This window comes from Rhinolophus sinicus, linkage group LG02 (assembly GCF_036562045.2).
Source record: "Rhinolophus sinicus isolate RSC01 linkage group LG02, ASM3656204v1, whole genome shotgun sequence".
NCBI lineage: Eukaryota > Metazoa > Chordata > Mammalia > Chiroptera > Rhinolophidae > Rhinolophus > Rhinolophus sinicus.
In genome coordinates this window covers 157504496-157528683 of record NC_133752.1, presented here as the reverse complement: position 1 = coordinate 157528683, position 24188 = coordinate 157504496, and the positions used below count along the sequence as shown (strand labels likewise).

Genomic DNA, 24188 nt, shown 5'->3' with positions numbered 1-24188 from the left:
TGAGTAATGAATTAACTTTTATTTGATTATATTCATTTACAGTTCTGGCACTGACACTTTAAAAAAAAAGATTTTAATTTTATGTAAAGATTGAACTTCAATAAAATAACTTAAAAACATTTACATATACATCACTAAATCTCCATAAAATATACAATAACTTTTGATACAGCTATAGGCTAGAATGACTGAAAGAAGTGACAGATATTCATAATTTTGAAGAGATATCCCATATGTCACATGTAGGAATAAATATTTATATTGGATTTGCCAAGAGATGTAAATATTAAACACTATATAACATGCACTCAGAAATTAAAATATATATTTTGAAAACATTTTAAAAGCATAAAACTGTTTTTGATTTAATCTAGGTGTACATTAGAACTTCTAAATAGAAATTTGAACATTTATTATAAATAAAAGATACTGTAATATCAAGTGAGATATAGTCCAAAAGCTGCTAGGAACCATTTGGACATGTAGAATATAATTTTCTACTTTGGCTAGAGTTAAGTCTCATCTTTTTTAATCTTCCAGTGAAATGGAATGATACTTGAATATTAAAATTTACTAAAATTTTACAAAATATTGGTTTTTACCTTCAAGTACTTATAAGCTGCATTTCTTTTTCTCATTTATATTGCTATGACAAAAATCAAACACTTGAACTTAACTGTCTAAAATAAAAATCTGAATATTACTGCTAAATGAAGGTAGGTATTTAATATTCTGTAGACCAAATCACTCAGGTAAAACAATTTTATACATACAAATGAAGATTTATGGGAATTATATTGTTTTACACTCATAAGCAAATTATGAGGATAAAATTCTCTCATGTACTTCTGAGCATCATTAACACTCTTAGGAAATACCTCTCTGATGACTATTGACACACAAAAAGGTCCTTCTCTAAGAGACAATCTACACAAGATTAGGTAGCAGTTAGCTGTTTGGCCTTTTTAAATGATTGCTATTTCTAGAAAATAGCACAATATCGCTCACCCAGAACTGAATGTACTGACAATGGATACGCTGCTACAACCCGAATCACTTCATTAGTTTAACATCACATGAGGCTAAGAAAATTGATAGAAAGTGACAGAAAACAGGACGTTAAAGTTTATCCAGAGAACAATTCTGAGTCTTTTTATAGGCAGCAGTTACAAATGAGCAGTACATTTTATACACTATTTAATATGTTTTGCTATATAGCACATATCATGAATTCTCCTTTCCTCACCTGGGATGTCCGTCTTTTATTCGTTGTTAGTGAAAAGGTCTGAATTTGGTAATTGAAAACTTGTCACAACAATTGTATAAATGCCAGTTGTTAGGTGCTTAGTATAATTTGAGATTTTATAAGTAGGAGAATGGTAAAAAAAATTGATTATAACAAAATATCTCATTAATTTTATTGTCTTTAGTGTGACGATAAAATAAAACAATCCTCTCAGTCCCCTCACTGGATTACAGTATTTATAACCTATTAGTGTCATTAATTTGTGAGATTTTCCTTAGATAATACATGGATAGTATTTCCTAGAATAACTTCCTCCAGATCTATGATTATAATGCACTTCAATTTTACTTTCTGATGAAAAAGTAAAAGTGTGAGTTGTGAACTTACATTTTTCCTGTTCGTCTTCCTCTGAATAACTGATTTTGAAATTATAGTAAACAATTTCTGAGTTCTTTGCTAACAGATTTCTCATATTAGTGTGAATAACTTAAAAAATAATATTTAGATTAATATAGTAAAATCTGGTTCAGTGGTAAAATAAGTTATGAGAAAGCACTTGACAGCATTACTCTCAAAACCTTTTCCATCAGAAAACTACTGACTATGATTGGGAACAAAATTTCGAACGGAATAGTACCTTTTAAATCTAGCTTTAATTTAGATCTTTACATATATATTAAAATCATGTGTTGAGTAATTATTGACTAAGTGCAACAATCAAAATTATTAGAATGTTTATAGTGAAGAAAACTATTATCAAATCTTTAAAATGTATCTGACATCACATTCAGACCTATGTGTTCAGATGCAATGTTAAATTCTCTTAAGTCTACTGCAGCTCTCATCAGCCATCTAAGCCTCAGTAGGGTTTACAACTTTCTTCACCATATTTTCCTAAAACTAATACACCTCTATTGAATTTGCAGCATGTTTAGAAGCAAACCTATAATACCAGTTAAAAGCATGATGCTTAATGCATTTTAATATGGTAGGTCAAATCATACCATAAATAAATAGTCCTACAAAATGCATATTTGATAATATTTCAAATGGAATGGTTTCAAGTTGATAGGGGTAGCCAAAGATGCTGAGAATGTAAAAGGTGCATAATATTAAAAAAAAACCCTGCAAAGTTCAAACATTAAATTGTTAATGCACTATAAATGTTCACCAAATCTAAAAATAATACCCTAACTGTATAAGGTTCCTTTTCAAATACTTATTTGTTTTTAAAAAATTATAAATAATTCTTATACTGTGCCTCTCTCTTCTGTACTTCAAAGATATGGAATATTTATCAGTATATAAATACCAAAGAGTCCTTTAAAGAAGGGGTTGAGGAGAATAAGCAGGAGAACTATGAATGATTTTCCCTGTTATGTGCATTTATGGATGTAAAGTGGAAAATGCTGTTTACTTATGTCAGAGAGAATAGGCCATGTTCTGTTTTACAAAATAATAAGAGTTGAGTTGCTCCTTTAACAAAGTTACTGTACATTCAGCCCAGCTGAGTTAAGGCTATGTATATAATAAAGAGAAGAGTTGAGGCCATTATTTGGATAAATCAGAAAAATTCTTAAAAGAGAGTACTTTATTGGTCTAAATACCTTGTCTTCTCCCAAATATTCTTATTTTAACACACAATAGCTCATTTTCCACTTCACTTTACCCATGTGAAATGTTACACAGATAACTTTTTTATGGGATAAAAAATACCAATGCTTTTATGAGGCAAATTAATATCCCCTTAGAAATCAACTGTCAAAGCACCTAAGGAAAACAACTCTCTAAAATAATTTTTTTAATTATATGCAATAATCAAAGGGAGAACATTTTTTAGGCCTGTAAAGTGACCATTAACGCACATATCATGCCCTTGGTGGCTTAGAAAATGAACCTCTTTGGCTACATTCTCAGCTTTGACATTAAATAGGAACAAGCCAGACTTTAAGAAAAGGAAAAACAAAAACATCTTGAAACACATCAAATTTAGAAAGCCACCTCTTCACTCCAAAGAGTACCTTATTAGATGTTTAAAGCCATGTTAAAATGCATCAAACATATGTATTCCTAACTGGCCACAGAAGAGTCATTCATATTTTCACTGGAACTAGCAAGTAACTTTGTGAGTAATTTTATACATACTATATAAAGTCTTAATATAAGAGCAAAAAATAGAGTTCATTGATGAATGAACATAAAGACCAATGAACACTTTGAAAAGACATTGTATAGATGTAGTAAGTCACCATTTCTTAAGGATGTGCTATGTGAGAACCACTAATCTGTTCCAATAGAAAATCCCAATTTTTAGACAAGAAGGAAAAAAAAAAAAAGTCCAGGACAAGCATGAGAAAAAGGAAATGGCCACAGACAAATAAATCTATGTATATTTTGGAGGTGAGGGTAGGGAGATAAACTATCAGGGAAAATGAGAAAGGGTGTGCAAAATAAAAACTAGTTTATGCTCTGAGTAAAAACAGACAAGTACTATTAAGTAAAATGTGACAGTTCCCTTAGGGTTAATAAAAAGTTAAAATAAGTTAAAAATAAGTCCCACTATTTAATTAAACAAACATCAATAACAACAGGATTATTTGTCACTGATATTCTTCCCTCCTTTCTTCTTTGTTCCAGAAATTATTTGAATAAAAGAAGGGAAAAATAGTTCTATAACACAAATGAAGGCACAAATAGGAGGACTCCAGAGTTGATGAGTGAAGGCATGGTGAATATCTGGTGATTTGGGCACGAACAAAAACTGACCCTGAAATGCAGTTGAAGATCTAGTGCTATCTGTATTTATAGTTGCATACCTAAGTGACTAACTCAATTAAGGATCCATAAAAATCTTTTCTTTCTCTTTAGCAATAAAATATACTTATCAAAACTTGCTAGCTTATCTGTGCAAATGTACACTTATCACTGATGCAAAAAATATGTATGAAAATATACCTAAAAAGACCTGCTTTTCATAATGTTCAAAAGATCCTGTGCAGTCAGTTTCTGAAGAGCTCTCAAGATCTGAATTGGAGAGAGAAACCAAAATGTGGAATCCAAAGGAGGTAAGGACAGCTGTGCCCTTGTGGGAGGCACTTTGAATCTGTTGATGAAAGCTTAATGGAATTTACTTTCTAATAGCAGGTAAGATCATAGGTAAGATACTTGTCCATAGAAAAATTAGGGCCCACAGACCATGTTTTGACAGAAAACACCCTTGGAGCATATCCCAGAATCATTCTTTATAAGTATATCATTCATATATGATTCTGTTAGGTTAGCACTGACTCACTTGCCACTAATAATAATATATGGTCTTAGGAAAAAAGGATACCACGGAAAGTCACTGGATACAATATTCACTTTAGACTATCTCAGGGAGGAATTACACATATTTGTTCAATAATTATTAGTTTAAAATCTCTGTAAATATTGGTACTTTTCTTTTTACATTTCTGCTTATGAAAAAAATGTCACCACGATTGTATCTTCCTCCTAATCAAATATTCTAGAATATGAACTCATTCAAAACTAGACTGTGGGAAGAACCAGATTAGAAGCAGGGCAGTGAGGTCACCAATTGCTGGTCTTTCCCCCTCAAGTTTGTTTAAATAACTAAATATATCAGCAGTTGAAAATTATTCCACATCAGAAGCATCGTTGTCAGAAAGATGATAGTTACTTCCCTTCACCCGAATATATTCAATATATCTCCCTTCATCAGAATCTGAAGCCCCACATGTACATAGTCTGTTGTCAAAGAGTGATTCAATTTCCTCTAATTTTTTCCCTTTGGTCTCAGGAAGACAGCCATAGATAAAAATGAGTCCCAATGCAGCGAATCCAGCATAGAGGAAGAAGGCTCCTGTAACGGAAAAATGATACACACAGTAAGTCCTCACTCAATGTCATCAATAGGTTCTTAGAACTGGCAAAACAACCTATGGTTGGTTGACCCTTGAACAATGTGGGGGTTAGGGGGCCCCAAATTCCTGTGCTGTTGAAAATCTGTATATAATTTTTGACTTCCCAAAAACTTTACTAATAGCCTAGTGTTGACTGGAAGCTTTACTGTTAACATAAATAGTCAATTAACATATATTTTGTATGTTATACACTATTAATATGTTATTACAATAAAGTAAGCTAGAGAAAAGAAAATGTTAAGAAAATTGTAAGGAAGAGAAAATATATATGTATTTTTTTTTTTTTAGGAAGAGAATATATTTACAGTACTGTATTTATTGAAAAAAAATCATGTATAAGTGGAAATGCACATTCAAATTGTGTTGTTGAAAGGTTAACTGTACATAACAAAACCAATTTTACCACAGGCTAATTAAAACAAACATGAGTGAAGTTCTTATGGCATCTCATCAATGTTATAACAAAACAACGTGAATGAAACTATTCTATCTGAGGACTTGCTATATCTGTGTAAATATACAGAGGGTGCCAAAAAAATGTGTACACATTTTAAGAAAAGAAAAAACTGTATTAAAGTTGTAATACTCAATATACACCAATAACAAAAGATGAATACAAGTCATGTGTATACATGTATTGACCAGGGTTGGAAAGAGTACTTGATTTTATCTTTCTGCTCAGTCATGCATAGCTATGGTCTCAAATGGAGCCAAAAAAATTACTGCCAGCCTGGTTTACTCTAATTGTTCTAACCCTGTGACTATAATGCAGTTTATCTCTCTAGACTCAAGTCAAGTAATGCCCAACTCAAGAATGATAGACGGGCTCTTATGTAATTTCTGTTTTTAAATCTTTCTTCACTTCCCTGGCTAGAGATAACTTATCTCCTACATGCTTTCACAGCACTTTGCCAAGGCCCCCTATAATAAAAACCAATTAAGTATTATAATTATGTGCATGTATTTGTCTCTCTTGTCTGCCAGATTGAGGTACTTTAAAGGAGAAATTTCTTTATTTACCTTATATTTTCCCAGTCACATAAAATGATTACATTGCTGATGTCATGACTTAATGGAGTATGGCAACTCTATTCTTTTAGTCTCTCATGCCCAAAGTTTGGGAGTCAACCTTCGCTTTTCTCTTATTCTCCTCTCCAAATCCAATCTGGTAGGAAATCCTGTTGGATCTACCATGTTCTCCCGAAAATAAGATCTTAGCGGAAAATAAGCCCTAACATGATTTTTCACGATGACATCCCCTGATCATAGGCCCTAATGCGCCTTTTGGAGCAAAAATTAAATATAAGATCTGGTCTCATTTTCAGGGAAACACGGTACTTTCAAACATAATCTGAAGATGACACTTCTTACTATTCCATTGATAATCTCTGTTGAAGAGCCATCCTCCCTCATCTGCACTATTGTAATAGTCTCCTTGTTCCTTCTCTTAGATCTCTATAGTCCACTTTGTGGGTCTATAGCACTTATCATCACCTGACATACTATAAAGATTGTTTTTTTATTAAAATTTTATCCTGGTGCAATTGAAAAATATTTATTTATATTTCACTGACAGTTGACATACTGTATTGTATTGGTTTCAGGTGTACAACATAGTGATTAGACATTTATATAAGTTACGAAGTGCTCACCCTGATAAGTCTAGTACTTAACTGATACCATATATCGTTGTTACAATATTATTGACTATATTCCCTATGCTGTACTTTACATCACCATGACTATTTTTCTAACTGGAAATCTGTATATTTTAAAAACATCGTCTTTTTATTTTTTTCAAATACGTGATGTTCAATATTATTTTATGTTCGCTTCAGGCGTACATCATGGTGCTTAGAACTTTATATAATTTACAAAGTGATTCACCATAAGGCTAGTTCCCACATGACATCATAGACAGTTATTACAATATTATTGACTATATTCTCTATGCGGTACTTTACATCCCCTTGACTATTTTTTAACTAGAAATTTGTACTTTTAAATCCCTTTACCTCGTTCATCCAGCTCCATAACTCCCCTCCCCTCTGGCAACCATTTGTTTTCTGTATCTATGAGTTTGTTTCTGTTTCTTTGTTCATTTCTTTTGTTCTTTAGAGTCCACATATAAGTTACAGAAAATCATACGGTATTTTTCTCTCTCTGTCTGACTTATTTCACTCAGCATAATACCCTCTAGGTCCACCCATGTTGTCAGAAATGGTAAAATCACATTCTTATTCATGGCTGAGTAATATTCCATTGTATATACCGGGGGTGTCAAAGAAATGTATACAAGTGGACACTTTGGGTTGGTCAAGGTTGCTCAAGCAGTAGTTCTCCGTAATCACAAGTGTCTGGACACTGAGGGGAACCACTTTGAGCACCTCTTGTAATTGCAGAATGCAAACGTGACTTGTATTCATCTTTTGTTATCGGTATATATTGAGTATTACAATATTTTTTTAATTAAATTTATTGGGGTGACAATTGTTAGTAAAATTACAGATTTCAGGTGTACAATTCTGTATTACATCATCTATAAATCCCATTGTGTGTTCATCACCCAAAGTCAGTTCTCCTTCCATCACGATATATTTGATCCCCCTTACCTTCATCTCCCACCCCCCACCCCCCTTACCCTCTGGTAACCCCTAAACTATTGTCTGTGTCTATGAGTTTCTGTGAGTATTACAATTTTAATACAGTTTTCGTTTCTTAAAATGTGAATACATTTTTTTGGCACTCTCTGTGCATACCACATCTTTATCCATTTGTCTTGTCGACTGACACTGAGGTTGCTTCCATATCTAAGCTATTATAAATAATGCTGCATGAACAGAGGGATGCATGCATCTTTTCTAATTAGTGTTTTGGATTTCTTTGGATAAATACTCAAAAGTGGAATTGCTGGGTCATATTCTAGTTCTATGTTTAATTTTTTGGAAACCAACTGGAATTGCTGGGTTATATTCTAGTTCTATGTTTAATTTTTTGGAAACCAACTGGAAAAACAGTTAACCAAGTTAACTGTACTGTATTGGAACACCCTCCCTACTCACTTGATCTGGCCCCCAATGACTTCTTTCTTTACCTGAAGATAAAGGAAATATTGAAAGGAAGACATTTTGATGACATTCAGGACATCAAGGGTAAACGATGACAGCTCTGATGGCCATTCCAGAAAGAGTTCCAAAATTGCTTTGAAGGGTGGACTAGGTGCTGGCGTCAGTGCATAGCTTCCCAAGGGGAGTACTTCGAGGGTGACCATAGTGATATTCAGCAATGAAGTATGTAGCACTTTTTCTAGGACGAGTTTGCGAACTTTCTTGTCTGACCTCATACATTTACGTCTTTAACCCATTTTGAATTTATTGTATATGGTATAAGAAAGTGATCCAGTTTTTCCTTCTCCTTCTCTTTCCTTTTCTTTTTTTTTTTACATGTATCTGTACAGTTTTTCCAGCACCATTTATTGAACAGACTGTTTTTACCTCATTGTATAGTCTTACCTCTTTTGTCATAGATTAATGGACTATAAAGGCGTGTGCTTATTTCTGAGCTCTCTATTCTGTTTCATTGATCTGTTTGTCTGTTTTTATGCGAGTACCATGCTGTTTTGATAACTATAGTTTTGTACTATAGTTTGTATCAGGTAGCATGATACTTTCAACTTTGTTCTTCTCTCTCAAGATTGCTGTGGCGACTCAGAGTTCTGTGGTTCCATATAAATTTTAGGATTATTAGTTCTGGTTCTGTGAAAACTGCCATTGGTATTTTGATAAGGATTGCAGTGCGTCTGTACTTTGCTTTGGATTGTATGGACATTTTAACGATATTCCTACGCATGAGCGTGGTACATCCTTCCACTTATTTGTATCATCTTCAATTTCATTCTTCATTGTCTTGTAGTTTTCTAAGTACATTTATTTTTAGTTATTTAATTAAATTTATTTTTAGTTATTTTATTATTTTTGATGCAATTGTAAATGGGATTGTTTCCTTAATTTCTCTTTCTGATATGTCACTATTGGTGCATGAAAATGCAACTGATTCTGAATATTTTGCACCCTTGCCCCTCCAGCCTTTGCCCCGAAGGTAGAAAACTAATTCCTCCCTATGTGTCCCTAGTGATTATCCAGCTGCTGCTCCTTCCCTGGAGCCCTGAGCTTGAGTATAGGTGCCTCAAGAGGAATGCCTGGGTCTGCAGCAGCTCTCAACTCACTTGGCCACAGTCCCTGCTGTTTATCACAGCCAGATGTTATGGGAACTCCTGTTTTTGTCACTGGAGTCCTTGACTGGGGAGCCGAATGGTAGCTTCGAATGCTTGCTCTGCAGAAGGGATTCCTCTACAGCTGAGATCCCTCCCAATTATTAATCACCACATGGTGGCTGTGGGACCTGCCTGTTTTGCATCTTAGCCCCTTCTACCAGTTTTGACGTGGCTTTTTCTTTATATCCTTAGTTATAAGATTTCTGTTCAGCTAGTCTTCAGGTGGTTTTCTATTATAGCTGTTCTGTAATTCAATTGTAATGTTGATGTCATGGGAGAATGTGAGTATAGTGTTTATATACCCTGCCATCTTGACCATAAGTCCAATATAAAGCTGATTAGTTTATAAGGTCAGAGAATTTTGTTTTTGCTGTAAGCACAACCACAAAGACATAAATACTCCCTGGTTGTGTTTTCTAAGTGTCAATACAACAAGCCTAGATGGATGAGATCTATGACTCCTGTTTATTCTTTACATATTTATAAGATTGCCTTTCCTTTGTAACCTAATTCCAAATTTAAGAACCTATGATTTCACTTTTGATGATGATGAACAACCAACTAGAATGGAATCCCTGCCTAATTTTAGACCTTTAGTCCAGACCACTCTGTATATGAGATGGGGGAAAGAAGCTGACAGGTACAAACTAATGTGACAAATGGCTAGAGAAAGGACATCAGATTAGGACTTGGAAGATCTGGGTAGAGCATATGGCTTGTTTGTCCTTGGGTTCCCTCAAGTACAGTGCCTGACACATTGGAGGGTCTATATAGAATGAATGTGCTCTTGTTGTCTGTCAGAATTCATTGGTAGCAGATCTGAAATAAGGGGCTAAACTAGATAACATAAAGACATATTTGAAAGTCAAACTTTAAGCTGAATAGCACAGTGATTAAAGAACTGAATAACATTTCTCAGTTTTGCCGAATCATTATAGCATGGGAAAGACAATTAAAGATATGCATATATGTAACCATTTCAGGAATATCTAACAAACACATTTCTTGGGAAGGCTCAAGGAAAACTACAGAGGATAAATGCTGCTGAATTGGCTGCCCCAAAGAATCTGCTCTGCGGATTAAGGTGGTGTGAGAGCATAGAAGGAAAACAGGTAAACAGGTGATATTAGAAAAAAAGCTGAAAGGGTCGACTAAATCAAGACAGTCTGTGATAGTGTCGTCAGATGTCATAAAACTCTTAAGGAGCTAGATTTCATTATAACTACATTTATAAATACAGGGCTCATTTATTTTATTTTATTTTGCTTCATATTATACATTATAAGCTTTTGTGTGTGTGTGTCTTAATCAGAAAAGAATACTAGGTCATCTGGAATGCATGAAAGTGTTACAATGAGAGGAGGTCTCTGTAGAGAGTGTGGGTCTAAAAGTCACACAGCGACTCAGGCAGAATTCTTGGGCAGTTTCTTAAATTCTCTTGACTTTAGTTTCCTCATTTGTCTAATGGCAGAAATATTCCTGACTTCCCAACTGCAAAGAATAGAAATAATGAGGGGGGTCCAAGATGGTTGCCTAGATGGATACAAAGCTTGGTCCCTCACAAGAATACATCAAATGTACACCTGTAATTAGGTCCTGCTAAGAGCCAACTGAACAGCTTCTGCACGAGAGAGGGACTGCGTAGAGAAGGTCAGGGAACTACCAGAGCTCTCTGGGAGCTGAGGGAGCAACCCAGACAGGAGGAACCGGTGAGTGCTATTGTTTACGTTTCCCCTGAATGTAGATAGTGGGCAGGAAATAATGGCCTTATATGCCACATTAGACCAGTTTGACTTTTTTGAGCATTCCATCCAAAAAAACTATAGGTTACACAATTTTCTCAAGTACACATGAATCATTTTACAGGATAGAATACATACTGGGTCACAAAATGAACCTCAATAAATTCAAGAAGATTGAAATTACATCAAGCATATTTTCTGACCATGATGAAACTAGAAATCAACTACGAGAAGAAAACTGGAAAATAAAATATGTGGAGAATAAACAACATGTTTCTAAACAACCAATGGATAAAAGAAATCAAAAGGAAATTAAAAACTAACTTGAAACAAATGAAAGTGAAAAATAAAACCTTTCAAAGTTTATGAGATGCAGCAAAAGCAATTATAAGAGGAAAGTTTATAGGTATACAGGCCTACCTCAAGAACCAGAAAAAAAAATCCCAAATAACCAATCTAAATTTACACCTAAAGAAACCATAAAAAAGGAACAAATAATACCTGAAGTAGAAGGAAAAAAACCCCAATAATGATCAGAGTGGAAATAAAGGAAATAGAAAAACAATAGAAAAGATTAATGAAACTAAGAGCTGGTTCTCTGAAAGGATAAATAAAATCAACACCCCTCATACAACTTAAAAGCAAAAAAAACCAAAAAATTCCATTAAAAAATGGGCAGAGAACCTGTATACACTTCTCCAAAGAGGGCATACCAATAGACATATAAAAAGATGCTCAACATCATTACTCATCAGGGATGCAAATTGAAACCATAATGAGATATCACCTCACACCTGTCAGAATATCAATAACAAACAAGTGAGCATGTGGAGAAAAGGGAACACTTGTGTACTGTTGATGGGATCATAAATTGGTGCAGCCACTATGGAAGACAGTATGGAGGTTCCTCAAGAAATTAAAAATAGAACTACCTTATGACCCAGCAATTCCACTTCTGGATATTTATCAGAAGAAATCCAAAAGACTAATTTGAAAAGATGCATGCACCCCTATGTTCATGCAGCATTATTTATGATAGCTTAGATATAGAAACAACCTAAGTGTCCATTGATAGACAGATGGATAAAGAAGCTATGACACACGTGTGTACACGTACACCCACACACACACATACACATACACAATGGAATATTACTCAGATGTAAAAAAAGAATGAAATCTTGCCAATTGCAACAACATGGATGGACCTAAAGAGTATTATGCTAAGTGAAATAAATTAGAGAAAGACAAATAGCAAAGGAGCTCACTTACATGTGGAATCTAAAGAACAAAATAAATGAATAAATACAACTGAAATAAACTCATAAATTCAGAGGACAAATTGATGATTGCCAGATGGGAGAGGGTTTGTGTGGATGGGGGAAGGGATTAAGAAGTACAAATTACCACGCATAAAAACACGGGATGTAAAGTACAGCATAGGGAATATAGTCAATAATATTGTAATAATTATGTATGGTGTCAGACAGGTACTAGACTTATAGGGGTGATCACTTTGTAAGTTACATAAATGTTTCATCACTAAGTTGTACACCTGAAACCATTAAAATATTGTACGTCAACTAACTGAAAAAATTTTTTAAATGGTGAAGGGGAATATAGTTAATAATACTGTGAGAATTTTGCATGGTGAAATTTGATCACTAGAATTAGTGGTGTGATCACATTGTAAGGTATAAAAATGCCGAATTTCTATATTGTATACCTGAAATCAATGTAATATTGTATACTAACTATTCTTGAATAAAAAAAAGAATAGAAATAATGTATGTTACATGCCTATTAAAATTTTGATTATTAGTTGCTCAAGAGGTAGAACAAGGTTTAGTATTCTGATAAATGGGGATGTTTTCATTAAAAGAGTGATTGATACTGACAAGTTAACTCTTAGAGAATGTGGGAATTTTGAGAAGGAATGAAAGGAGATGAAGTCCTGTGTTCTGATTACTGATAATCAAAATTCTGGAGTTAAGAACAGAAATGGAATGTTTAGTGGGAGGGACAAAGAAAGGACAGTAATTGTGATGATGATAATACAGGAATATATAAGAGCTGAGGGTAAAATATTTTAGACTAATCCAGGCTGCTAAACTCCAAAATGTGTAAGAGAGCAAACCTAGCTTGGCATTATAAAATGTAATATTGAAGAAATATTTATCATCTTTCACAATTTGGGAACACACTGCCATGATCAGAAGTAACTAATCAAATCTCTCAGTGTGAACTCCTAGAGTTCAAAACAATTAGATAGATTAGGAAGATTCTTATAGGCCATATAGCTTCTAGCTTGTGACCCAGATCCCCAAGGCCAGATAATACCAAGGGAGTTCTATTAAAACACAAGACCCTTTTATAAAATCTGATGAATTTAAACAGGCAAATGCCAAAACTGCCTCAGTGGTCTTCCCTGGTGAGACCTGTGGTTAAGCCATGAAAGTGTGAGAAGGCCAGGAGGCTGTGATCTGTTCCATGTAATTGGCGAGTCACTTATGTAACTACCTTAATTATTCCCTCTCGGAATGAAAGTGAAAAAAATAAAAAATGTCTGTACTGAGTCTACAAATATTCCTCAGCTTCAGTCTGAAGGAAATACATCTGTTTAGAGCCCTATATTAAGTTTCAGATTAAAACAAATATTTAATGGAATTATGTACACTGAAGAATCAAAGACCACGTTTGATTGAATTTCAGGACCTCAACATAGGAACTTTGATATAATGCTCTCCGAGGGGTCTATTTAGTCACACACGCTATATACATAAAATGGTATACTGATAATATTGTAATGATAATTTTTAGTAGTAAACTACTGAATGGGGCCCAAGGCCGACCTGTCTAAGCAGTATAGTTTAGGAAAGAATCAAAATTTAAGGTTTTGTAAAACAATAAAAAAAGGAGGCAATAAAAGAAGACATGGGTATTTCCAGAGGAATATGTCATTTTGGTATGTATTCCTTAAATCAGGAATATAAACATATATCTTACATAGATCAGTAATGTAGATTACGAATGTCTATCAGAATGTAGATCAAAATACAGGAAAAAATGAACCTGAACTGAAATATTGTTCCACTACTAGCCAGCAGTAGACTTAATGGACCAGTGTGCTGACTTGATAGAAGCCTGGCTTAATGCAAAGCAAAGAGCTTCTTCTAACCAATGTTTTTGAAAGAAGCTTGGCTATGCCCTACTTAAAACTTACTTCTGTTGCCTCATGTTTTTCTAGCAGCATAAATTTAAGAAAGAGGGGCTTTGCTATCAAAAGTCTTACCACGTAGACATTTATTATTTGGTCTATGACTTTCTATAAAAAATGCTTTCTCAGGATGTTAGTCTATATTTAAGCGTTCTCAAGGATCAGCAAATATGGGTAAATATTATGCTCATATTTATGGTGTCAGCAAGATAAGTTTATGAATTTAGGTAAAGAATTTTAATTGCTAAATGGGATAAAGCTGAATATACGAACTAATATATTCAGTTGAAAGTGCCAGTACATTTCCTTTGCAAGAAAATAAATATTTCTAAATGGTGATGGGGAGAGAGAAGAATTTTATAAAGATAATAAAATATTAGAAAAATAGTAGTAAATACCATTTCAGCATGATCAGAAAAGAGGAGGAATAGATTTTTATAATGTTTCCTCATGTTCATCATTCATCTGCAAAATGCATCTGTGTACCTATTCATTTGACAAACACTTTTGAGCACTTATCAAGTGCATGGAAAGCATTAGGAATACAGTGGTGAGCAAGGCCTAGTCCCGGCCTGAGCTCAAGGTAGTTATAGTCCAGCAGTGAATGGTGTGTGTGTGTGTGTGTGTGTGTGTGTGTGTGTGTGTGTGTGTCTGACAAAAAAAAACCTGCTCTTGCAAAAAGACATTATAAATGCCCAGAGCCTGGGATGGGGTGAGTGACGGGGGAAGGGATCAGAGAATGTCTCGGCAGTAGGCATTCCATATAAACCACAGAGGCTTCTGAGGAGATTAGAATTAGAATGAAACCTTCATATTTCATCATTCAGAATGCAATCACAACTTATAAACTCATACAATGAAGAAACCTTCTTGCTAAAAAGACAGTTTTTTCACATTAGTAAAAATGGACTTGAAGTAGCTTCCCCAAGTTTTTCCCTAACTCAGCCACTTCCCATTATTATTATTATTTTTTTTGACTTACGGTCCCCTCTCATTTTCACTTGAACACTTCTGTCATGTTTGCAGTTCTGGCAGTGGTCAGAGCTGGTCTCAGCAGACACCCAAAGGCACACATCCTGGCCTGCACAGCACGGATAATACAGTGGAAGGCCTCACTCACAGCAGTGAGAGAATCTACTCTGATTCGGCTCCTGGTTATGGCTCTATCCCTGTCATGAGACACCTTCATCCATGAGCCCTACACTCCCTGCCTACATCTTTCCACCATTCTCTGTTGTGATTCCTCATTAAACTAAACGCCATGCTGTGAAGATTTCCAGCTGAGTAGACAGCTGGGAGATGTTTGGGTTGGGAGAGTGGGTGAAGGTATAAAGTACTGGGGGACAAGAAACAGTACTGCCTAGGAAAGGAGAATTCCTCTTACCTTTCCCAGGTACATTTTTAAGGACTTAGGGGAACAAGAAAGCCACAGAGAAATATTTATAACAGCAAAAATATAACGATCTAGTCTTTCAATCACAAATGACAGCATATCTAGAAATCGAGTAGGAAAAATAAAAATAAACTATAGTTGGAAAAAAAATATTCTTACCATAGTATGTCAGATACTCTGCTGTGTGTAAAAATGTCAGGGAAACCAGAACATTGAAAATCCAGTTTATTCCAGATGAACATGCATTTCCTGTACTTCTTGCCCAAAGAGGATATATTTCAGAATTCACAGTCCAAGGCATTGGTCCCATTCCTGAGAAATACAAAATTAAATTTTCAATAAAGCAGTATGTAAGGAATTTTATAAAGAGTAGCTTGTCTCCTCCAAGAAGAGACAATATAATTAACATAAGAATAACAATAGAGCCTTCTTTACCAGGTGCGAAGAAAACGAGATATAAAATAAGGCCCAGAAGTGCAGTCCAGGAGTATGGAGTAGGGCAGAAATTGTAAGCCCAAAACACTTCTTCTGCTTTGAATTTGGTTTCATTGTCACACCTGAAAAAAATAATGCAATAGAAAAACTTAGTGTTTTAGGATATAGTTGCAGAAATTCAATGTGATCACCTAGGATATATTTGGATGTTCCTTAATATCATTAAAGAAAAAGTCCAAGATGTTTCTCTTGAACAAAAGTTAAGATTTAAACACACAGTATTGGATATGCAAACTCACACAGAACTTTTTAGAGCTGAATATAATTCATGAGCAACACAAAGAAATACGTTGTGTATACAACTCTACCAAAATCCCAAACCGTCTGATTTAAAAATGGGCAGAGGATCTGAATAGGCATTTTTCAAGAGGATATACAGATGGCCAGCAAGTACATGAAAAGGTGCTCAACAACACTAATAATCAGGGAAATGCAAATCCAAACCACAATGAGATACCACCTCACACCTGTTAAGAGTGGCTGCCATCAAAAAAGACAACAGTGTGGACAGAGCTGAGGTCATCTTAAAAAGCTGACTCTATTTTAAAACTTATCTCCCTGCACCCTGTCCTGTCCCCCTCCCCTTTTCCCCAGGGTGGACTCCAATGTGCACAGAAGCTTCATGTTAATCACAAACGAGCTCAGAGACATCAGAGAACAGATTGCCAGGGGTGGGAAGTGAGTAAAATGGGTCCCAAGGTCTAAACTTCCAGTTATAAAGAAATAAGGGATGTAATGTACAAGGTGGAGACTACAGTTAAATTTTAAACAATACCATATTGCAGCTTTGAAAGTTGCTGAATAGATCTTAACAGTTCTCATCACAAGGACAAAAAATCTGTAAGTATAGTGACAGATGTTAACTAGACTTAATGTGGCAATCTCTTTGCAATATACATAAATGTCGAACCACGTTTTACACCTGAAACTAATAAATTGTTGTATGTCAATTATACTCAATAAAAAATAAGAAATACATTGTATTTATTACCCATTTCATATAAATCAGACATGATTTCCACTTAGTCCTTGAAAGCTACAGTAACAATTTAAGACCACTGAGAGTCAGTGTGTTATAGTAGAAAGACTAGATTTTGCAGTCAGGCAAGATTCAAGTCCCAGAACCAGATTTTTTTTTCATCTGTAAAATGGGGATAATGCCGTACAGATAATTTTAAGTATTGGAAGGGTCACCTATAAAGAGGTGATAGGATAGATGATGGCAGGGAACAATTCTTGTATCCGATTCCAACTAACCCTTTGCAACTTCCTGCTGTGCGTCCTTGCTTCTCTATCAGTCACTCCCTACTGACTTTGCCTCCTAGTTCTATGGTGAAGCAAGTTTCTTATGGTCTTTTATTGATCTTCAAGTTGAACTTCCAATTCTTTACCTTAAATTGAAATCTGAATTGTACCTGAAGACACAGTTGGCCTCAAATACACAAATTCCATGATGTGCCAAAAAGAAAACAAAAACAAAAAAAATAACATTCTAACCCGTTATCATTTTTAGATCATTGTTCTGCCTCCATCATCTGACTGTTTTTATATCCTCACATCCAAGCCCTGTCCTTGTTGCTGGGTGCATAACCTCCATCCTACATCCCACCTGTTTTGGTAAGATTTGGGTGCCTGGTCAGTCAGTCATCTTTTCGACCCCCTCTCATTCGTTTATTTTCACTTCAGGCCCATCTAATAACTTGGCTTCATAGTTCCTTATTTAACCTCTGAAACTGCAGAGAGGGCACTTTATAATTTGCTTTATTTGGAACTATCTGACTTCAAGGTCTCAAATTTAGAGCATTCCTATTCTGACTGCAAGCGGTTTATTTCCTCAGTCCTGAGAACTTGCTCTACATCCAAATCATCATCTTTAGCGTTTAACGGCTCTCAGTATTCATTCATCTCATTGCTCAGCTCAGAGCATGCCAATACCGTCTTTGCTGGCCTATAGAATCCATCTTTCTTTCCTCCATGCTTGTCTGCCAATGTCACCATTTCAGTTCCAAAACCCTGTGCAGCATCATTAACTTCCCTCAAAAACCACTTTTCAGAAGCTGGGCAAAATTATGAAACCATGATGTTGGGTTCTAGTAACAGTTCATGCTATTTCTTCTCAGTTGGGTCCCTAATTATGGTTTCAAAAATGTTATCCTTTATTGACTTCTCTACTGAATTCTCTGCTTATTTCAGAGTAGGCATTCAATAAACTTTTGTCAATTGCTGCCTCAATTAAAATACTTCTTACTATCCTGTAGTCCCGAAATCTTTGCCTCTACTTTCTAGGTCCTAAGAACTTGTATGATTTCTTTAAGAAAATTGAGACCTTTCCATTTGAATGCCTTCAGTTTTTTCTACTTTTCTGTATTTCCTATCCCCAGTAGTAATGATCTCTTGCCGTTTCAAAGGACTGCCCTTCCTATTAGTGGTCCTTCATCTCACTCTCCTTTTGTCTCTTTTGGGGTCATGTTCTATCAGTAGTCTGTTCTGTTTCTGCCATCTTTAGTTTCTTCCTACTTGAACCTTCTCTTCTGATTACAACACACAAGACTGCTCCTGTCCAAACATCCACCCGTCTCATGTCACACTACTAGCTCATCAGAAATCCTAGAGAAGTTTGTATTAGTGAGTTCTCCATCTCACTGCCCATTCTTCCCTTCACAGCCAAGCTCCCCCACCACCCAGACTCCTGCTGACTGACTTGGGCTCTGTTTTCCTGAGTCTGCTCACCTGAAAGTTATCAATGCCCTCTTAATTCCAACATTCATTGATTTTGTCTCAATTTTAAGGCTCTTTGATTACTATGTGGTGTTTGATATTGTTGACAACCCTTCTTCCTTCTCTTTCTCCTTTGCTTTTATGTCTGTATTTCAATCTTACCTTTGTGATGTATACATCTTCATTGCTTCTTCGAACCCTCACCCTCTAAATACAGGTGTTCTCTAAGGTTCTATTTTGGGGCTTATACCTTCTTTCTTAACCATCTCATCTCATTTTAATCTCCACATGGATGTTCTCTGATAGCTTATTCTAGCCTTGACCTTTTTCTCAAGCTCCATCGATGGAATTTAGGTATCTGCGGAACATTCTTATTTAGCTATCCTGCTGTGGCCTCAGACACACCAGAGCTGCAAGAGAATACACTGGCTTCTCCAGGAGACAGAGTGCAGCTGTTCTTTGGTCAAATCATGGCTCTCCCATTTATTGGTTGTATTTGTTCATTCAAAAATTTATTTTATGTGTCAGACGTTAGAAAAATGTTACGAACAAAAAGAAGTACCATTCGCATTTGTGGAAACTAGAGTTTAGTGGGCACAGGTGCCATCCTGTTTTCTGTTCTGTAAAACGGGCGAGGGGAAATTATAGGGAAACAGGCTGCTGGGAACATTCAATGTGGTAAAGTGTACTGATTGCTTAGCACACTGCCTGGCATGTTGTGTGTGCACAGTAAGTATTACTTTAATGGTGACATTCATGACATTTCTATTTTGGTTAACACTACCATTCCTTGAGTTGAAATGGACTAAAATCTTGGAGTTATTTCCAGTATCTTCTTATCCACCTGTCTTTAAATCTTCTACTTTTAAGTCCAAGTAATGAAGAATGGCTGAGACGATGAGCTCTGGGGCTGACATCTTCCATGCAGATCTAGGTTGGGACACCCAGATTTGAAGCTAGCATGTATGTGACCTATTCACTTAATTTTTCAAAGCCTGCATCCTCATCTGTGAAATACGGGTTTTCTTGGCACCTAACTTGGATATTTTGAGGCTTACATGAGATAATGTACGCAAAGAACTTTACATGGTCTGAGCAAGAAATCGCATTTCCTAGACATAATTTCTTGACTCTGACTCTTCCTTTCTAGTTGCATTAATACCATCCTAGTTCAGACCCCTGAGCATCTGTGTCACCAGCTACATCTGTCTGTGGCAGACTCACTGGCGTAGCCACTCCATGACCCGTTTTTCCTCACGTTCATGGCCTTGTACAGTCCTCTCCCCATCAGTGTGGGAGTGACCTGTGACTTGCTTCTAACTAACAGAATGTGGCAAAAGTGAGGACAAAAATGTGTGATTAAATGAGTAAGAGTACAGTGCTACTTAGCTGCAATCTCTCACTTCCCTGCCATGTTGTGGAGTCCCAATGTTGGGATCCTCTTGGAAGGAACTGAGAGAAGTCTTTAGGAGTGGCGGTGGCCTTCGGTGGGCAGCTAGCGAGACACTGAAGTCCTTGGTGCAAAAGTTACTGGGTTCTGCTAACAAAGGCTAATCCTTCTGTACATGAGCCTCAGATGAGACCCCAGCCCCAGCTGACACTTTAATGGTGGCCTTGTCAGACTCTAAGCTGAGGACCTAGCTAAGCTGTGTCTGGACTCCTGACCCACAGAAACTGGGATATAGTAAGTGTGTGCTCGTGGTAATATTTTTGTGCTGCAATAAAAAACGGATACCATCTCCTAATTATTTTCCCTGCTTCTAGCATTCCTTTCTTTAAAGTACCACCTCACAAGCTGAGATCTCTAGAGCACTGCTCTGGCCACCTAGTGGCTCAAAAACATCCACCCCCGTATCCCAGCTGCCTATGCAATGGGGCCTGCAGCCTACCGTATCCTGTGCTCCTGGGCAGGTCCTTACCTCCAACTACAGCAGACCACTGATTTTCTGAAAGGACTTTCCAGATTGAGCATCTTCGGCTCATGCCATTTCCTGTAACTGCAGGTAAACTGTCTCTCCTGATCTCCACCTTCACAATCTGCCTCAGCCCTCAAGGCCAAACAGATGCCACTCGTTTACCTGGCTGAAATACTCTCCCCCTCCTCTATGCCTTTTCATTTCCCTCATTTATATTGTTTTCACACAGTGCTCTGTATTATCCTCTCCGGATATATTCCCTCTTCACTGGGCTCTCATCCCAGGAAGCACAGCACAGGGTTAAGAGCACAGGCGACCCGGTTTCTTCTCTGGGTTTGGCCACTCGCTGGCTGTGTAACTCTGGGCAAGTTACGAGTATTTAACTTCTTTGTACCGTGGTTTTCTAATCTATAAAATAAGAGTCCCTAATAGACTTGTTACAAAGATTAATTAAATACAGTGATAACTGGTTGGCACAAAGACTGCGATCTATTTATGTGTTTGCCAAAAGAATAGTCATTTTGTATCCCCCTTTAAAAATATCAACATCTAGTTCATAATAGTACTCTCTATAGAAATAAATGGTCATCGAATGATGAATGAAGCCTTTATGTTTGTACTTGTTTAACTGTGAGTAGAAAACAGCATCAGAAATCCCCTGATCAATAATCCTCTACCTTCATTTCCCAACAGTCAGTGTTTTGCGTTATGAAGATCTTAAAATGAGAAAATAAGAAGGGATGTGCAGGAGAGAGGTGGGAGGGACAGAGATGAGGGAGGAAGAAGGAGGAGGAAGAAGAGGGAGAGGAGCAGAGAAAGAAGGGAAGGGAGGCAGGGGGAGGAAAGCAAAAAAAAGACAGACAACTAGGCTCCAGGGGGAGGGAATGATTATAAATAATCAAACCACCAACATTCACTGAAAAATCTGATTTACTATTTTCATTCCTTGCATGGTTTCTGGATGAAACAATGGAAAGTGGCATATTTTCAGGTAGAGTCTTTGCTTGCTCTGATTAGTTTTTCACCATCTGGCCACACACGAACATTTACACATGTAAAAACCTAGTAACTCATCTTCATGCTGATTTTAAAAAGCACGGCAGGCACTGACTTGAGAGTTACACACTCAGTGATACGGAGACATCTAATGATTAAGAATGTGACATCACACCTGACCTTTAAAATATAAACACTAGAAATCCCAACTACAGAATAAAAATGTATATTCCAAATGTTACTGCAAAATACTCTGTTTTCCTGGCTTAGTTACTGCTGGTGGAAGAACATGATGCCCCGGAGAAAGAAAAAAACACTCTGACATCAGTGTGTGGGCTGGGATTAGAAAAAGTCATGCTCTCTGATGGGGGACCTTCTCACCACATCCCGGAGCAAAAGCAAAATGAAAAGCTATGACAATGGGAGCTGCACAGAGGGTGCGGCAGTGGACAAAGCTGCAGAATCGTAGGCAAGCAGGTGAAATAGGGCTCATCTTGTCAGAGGGAGAGAACTAGTCTTCACCAGCATCATGAGTAGACTGACACCTGATATGCAGACCAAATAAATGATCAGTTCCCTGTTCCAGCCGGGAACACACAGTGCTTCTCTGAACAATGGATCTAGAAATGGACAGCTCTCTTGGAAGGTGGAACGATTCTCCCTTGCCTACTCAACACCCAGCCCAAAAACCAGTTCACATGTAGAACTATTTCTGCCTATTTTTTCACGTTACCTGTTAATCAGATACCTAGAGAGTGTTAAAACAAACAACCAAAGGAACTAAGTGATGTAACTGCTCTTGCCACAGTGAATCATTTGTAATCTACTCCTTACTCCCTACACAGCACATGCTTTTTGTATTGCGTCTTTATTCACTATGATCAACTTAGGTATTTAACTGCTTCATGTTCATATATGGGGGATGGGAGAAAATACAACCTATATTTAATAACACAAAAGTTCAAATTTTATCTAATTCTGATAATTGAGAAACTTATAGAAGTTTGCCCCCTTCCCAAAAGAGTTTATAAAAAATCTAGGGCTTTGGAGAAGGGATGGGAGAGCTTATTATCATTTGTGTGACACACATATTATTCTCCTGAGTTCACTGCTAGTGGTTTACTGGCCAATTCATTACTGAGACATGTGAGTAAAGCACGATTTCATCTCCAATTCCTGATGCAGGACTGTAACTTCCTCTGAACAAGATCATTAAGATACCACCTCAAAACAAAATGGATACCCCTAAAGGTTAACTCTGACAGTTGTTTATCTATAGGAATTTATGACCTGATTACAGATAGTCTGAGAGTGGTAGGGGAGAGGTACCTAGAAAAGGACAGAGTATCTCCCCAGGAAAAGACACCTTCACTTTTCTTTGAGGAGTAATAAAGAAACACAATGCCAATCAATCAGAGGACCAGGATGATGTAAATTTATAAGCAGCCCAAGCTATGAGAAATTTTGATTTTGGAGCATCCCATCAAAGCAACCAGAAAATGTTACTGGTACAAATCTGACTCATTACTACTCAGACATTTCAATTTCTGTTCAGTGGCATAATTCTTATACAATAAAATAACATGTAATAAACTTATGTCAAGTGTGGCAAAATAGCATTTAAACTCTACATGTGTATAGTTGAATAATTTTACAAAAGTATAGCTCCCTAGCTTGTAAACCATGTGGAAGATCGTGGCTTTGGATGTTTTTCTACTGTCTAGCCTTTTCCGCCTATTTTTGTGTTTTACAGTTTTCCTGCAGAGGCCTGTCACACAAAGGCAAGTTGAAAAAAATCATCTATTTTGTTAATTACTATTATTTTCTGGTAAAAAGAAAACCTTCAGAATTACTGAGATGATTAAATCATACACATGGGTAAATTTCAAAAACATTAGCAATTTGGAGCTAAAAGCCATTTAAAAAATGAATTTAATAAAGTTTTATTTATATATCAATTCCTATATCTAAACCATTTACCAGCATGATGGCTATCTTCAAACAAAAAGAAATACTAAAGTAAATGAAATTAATACAATTGGCAATGGGACTAAAGTTATTTATTTGGAATAGGGTTATGATTGGCCCTCATGTGAGTGTGTTGTGACAAGGATCTCATGATGGGGAGTTATACCATCCCTCTCAAGTTCCAATTTGTAGACCGGAGGGTTTGCTCTCCTGTCTGGCTTCTTTTGCTTCCCTGCATCACTTGAGACTTTCCTCTAGTGAGGAAAACACCTCTCTTGTCCTCTACCTTCCCTGGGCT

At 36.3% G+C, this 24188-nt stretch overlaps 1 protein-coding gene across 1 annotated transcript in view; it reads right to left on the bottom strand.

Moving 5' to 3' along the window:
• Positions 1–24188, bottom strand: part of SLC2A13 (solute carrier family 2 member 13) — a 308538-nt gene continuing 284350 nt past the window's right edge. Inside the window, exons 8-10 of the mRNA XM_019736318.2 lie at positions 16233–16354; positions 15957–16109; positions 1–5111 (exon numbers count right to left, since the gene is read on the bottom strand). Coding sequence (XP_019591877.2) covers positions 4885–5111; positions 15957–16109; positions 16233–16354 — 502 coding nt within the window. The 3' untranslated portion in view covers positions 1–4884. The remainder of the gene's footprint in view (positions 5112–15956; positions 16110–16232; positions 16355–24188) is intronic.